This window comes from Aphanomyces invadans (genome assembly GCF_000520115.1).
Source record: "Aphanomyces invadans strain NJM9701 unplaced genomic scaffold supercont1.13, whole genome shotgun sequence".
Taxonomy (NCBI): Eukaryota; Oomycota; class Saprolegniomycetes; order Saprolegniales; family Verrucalvaceae; genus Aphanomyces; species Aphanomyces invadans.
Genome location: NW_008580158.1, coordinates 189,266 through 190,915, shown reverse-complemented (window position 1 = coordinate 190,915; position 1,650 = coordinate 189,266). Strand labels below are relative to the sequence as shown.

The following is a 1,650-nucleotide window of genomic DNA, read 5'->3' as shown; positions in this document are numbered from 1 at the left end:
CTTGGTTGGCGGTACACACAACTCTCGCAGCACACAGGATGGCCGTCGTTTCATTCGGCTCAACTGTTTTCAAAGTGGCAAGTGGTGAGGCTCGCCTGTTGATGGACCGAGCCAAGGTCATATGGACCGAAACCAAGAAGGAAGGAATGCCTGGAAGGACTGTCACCATTGCCAAGGAGGTGACACGTGACTACGGCAACAGGTTTGTCCCCTTTCTTCGGATGGTCCCGGTTTCCTTTGAGCTTCTTCACTAGTTCCTTCACCTTTTCCGCCATCGGCTTGGGGGGAAGTGGGGCAGCTTGAACCAGAGGTTCGAACTCGCCGTAACGCCGCATGTATTCGGCAAGCCAATTCTTGAAAGATCGTGCATCATTCTTGTACGCACGGTTCTCGTGAAGCTACATTAGTTCGCGCACACGCTTCTGCACAGCAAGTGGCGTGATGGCCGCCATCAGGGAATCCACAGTCAGCTTGGGTTCGGTCTCGGCGAAACCTTCCATGTTTAGACGGACAAGCGCAGCTTCAATGTCGCTCACCAGCTTGGAGACTCGCGATTCGGCTGAGATGATAGACCCGTCCATCTTAAGCTTCCCCTTAGCTAGGTTGAGCTTAGTCATGTCCACTGGGTCACCATTTCGGGCACTCAGGAAATAATCACGCCAGTCTTCATCATTTAGCTCATGGCTCGGCTTCAATTTCCCAAAACGCTATGCGTTCCACCGCCAGCGGGTCGATACAGCCGCTGAGAGGCATCTGACGAATTTGCTGCCCACCAGGACGCTGTGCATTGGCCAGACGGATCTCACGCATGTACGCTTCATACTGGTCCATGAACCGACGCTTCTGCACCTTCGTGCTTCCATTAAACGTCGGGGCTTTGGGCACCTCTTGAAATCCGTACACAATATGCACACCAACAGTCGCCGGGGCTTGGACAGTTTGAGGGGCTGGGGTCGCCGTAAACGCATGCCATCTGGCGCTCGTACGTCGCCGCATGTCTTCCAGCGCTTCCGCTTGTAGAATCGATGATGTAGCAGCCGCTCGTAGCCCTTGGTCGTGGTTCTCAGTGGTACGACGCTGGGCTTCCAGCTGAGCCATCAGTTGGTTCTGCTGGTCACGCTGCAATGCCAGCTCAGCCATCAGTCGCTGGTTGAGTTCCATCTGGGCATTGGCCTGCATCTGTTGCTGTTGATGGAGTGCCATCAACTGTTCGTAAGTGCGTTGGCCTTGGGCCCCAACAGCTTGTTGCACAGTATCGCTACGCGACGCCTGTGCGTCCACAGCTTGGCCCACCTGATGACGCAGCTGCTGAACAGCCATGTCGGGAGGATACTGGGCAAACGGCGGAGCAGCGGAGGCGTAGACGGCCTCCTGGGATCGGGTTCGGGTCAGCACGAGGGCAGGACCGGTACGTAGCGACAGAGGGGTCGAAAGTGCTTCGTCCTCCATGGTCACAGCAAGGAAAGGGTAAGTGCGCGGCCTTGTCGACGCAGGCAGCACGCAGGGAACTCGGGCACGAAGTGTGTCCGCAGGAGCAATTCACTAAAGAATTCTTTGTTGTCGCTCCAGATAGGATAGACAGTAAGATGGCAAATTCCAAAGTGATCGATGAAGTTAGGTTCACAGTCGTAGCTGGCTAAAGGTCTCGAG

General features: G+C 55.5%; 2 protein-coding genes across 2 annotated transcripts; both read right to left on the bottom strand.

The window, feature by feature from the left end:
* Positions 1–398: 398 nt before the first annotated feature.
* Positions 399–617, bottom strand: H310_07044 (hypothetical protein; the record flags this gene model as incomplete). Its single annotated transcript, XM_008872318.1, has 1 exon — positions 399–617. One exon carries the CDS (start codon positions 615–617, stop codon positions 399–401), a length of 219 nt encoding a protein of 72 aa, XP_008870540.1.
* Positions 618–678: 61 nt separating this feature from the next.
* Positions 679–1,449, bottom strand: H310_07043 (hypothetical protein; the record flags this gene model as incomplete). Its single annotated transcript, XM_008872317.1, has 1 exon — positions 679–1,449. One exon carries the CDS (start codon positions 1,447–1,449, stop codon positions 679–681), a length of 771 nt encoding a protein of 256 aa, XP_008870539.1.
* Positions 1,450–1,650: the final 201 nt, after the last annotated feature.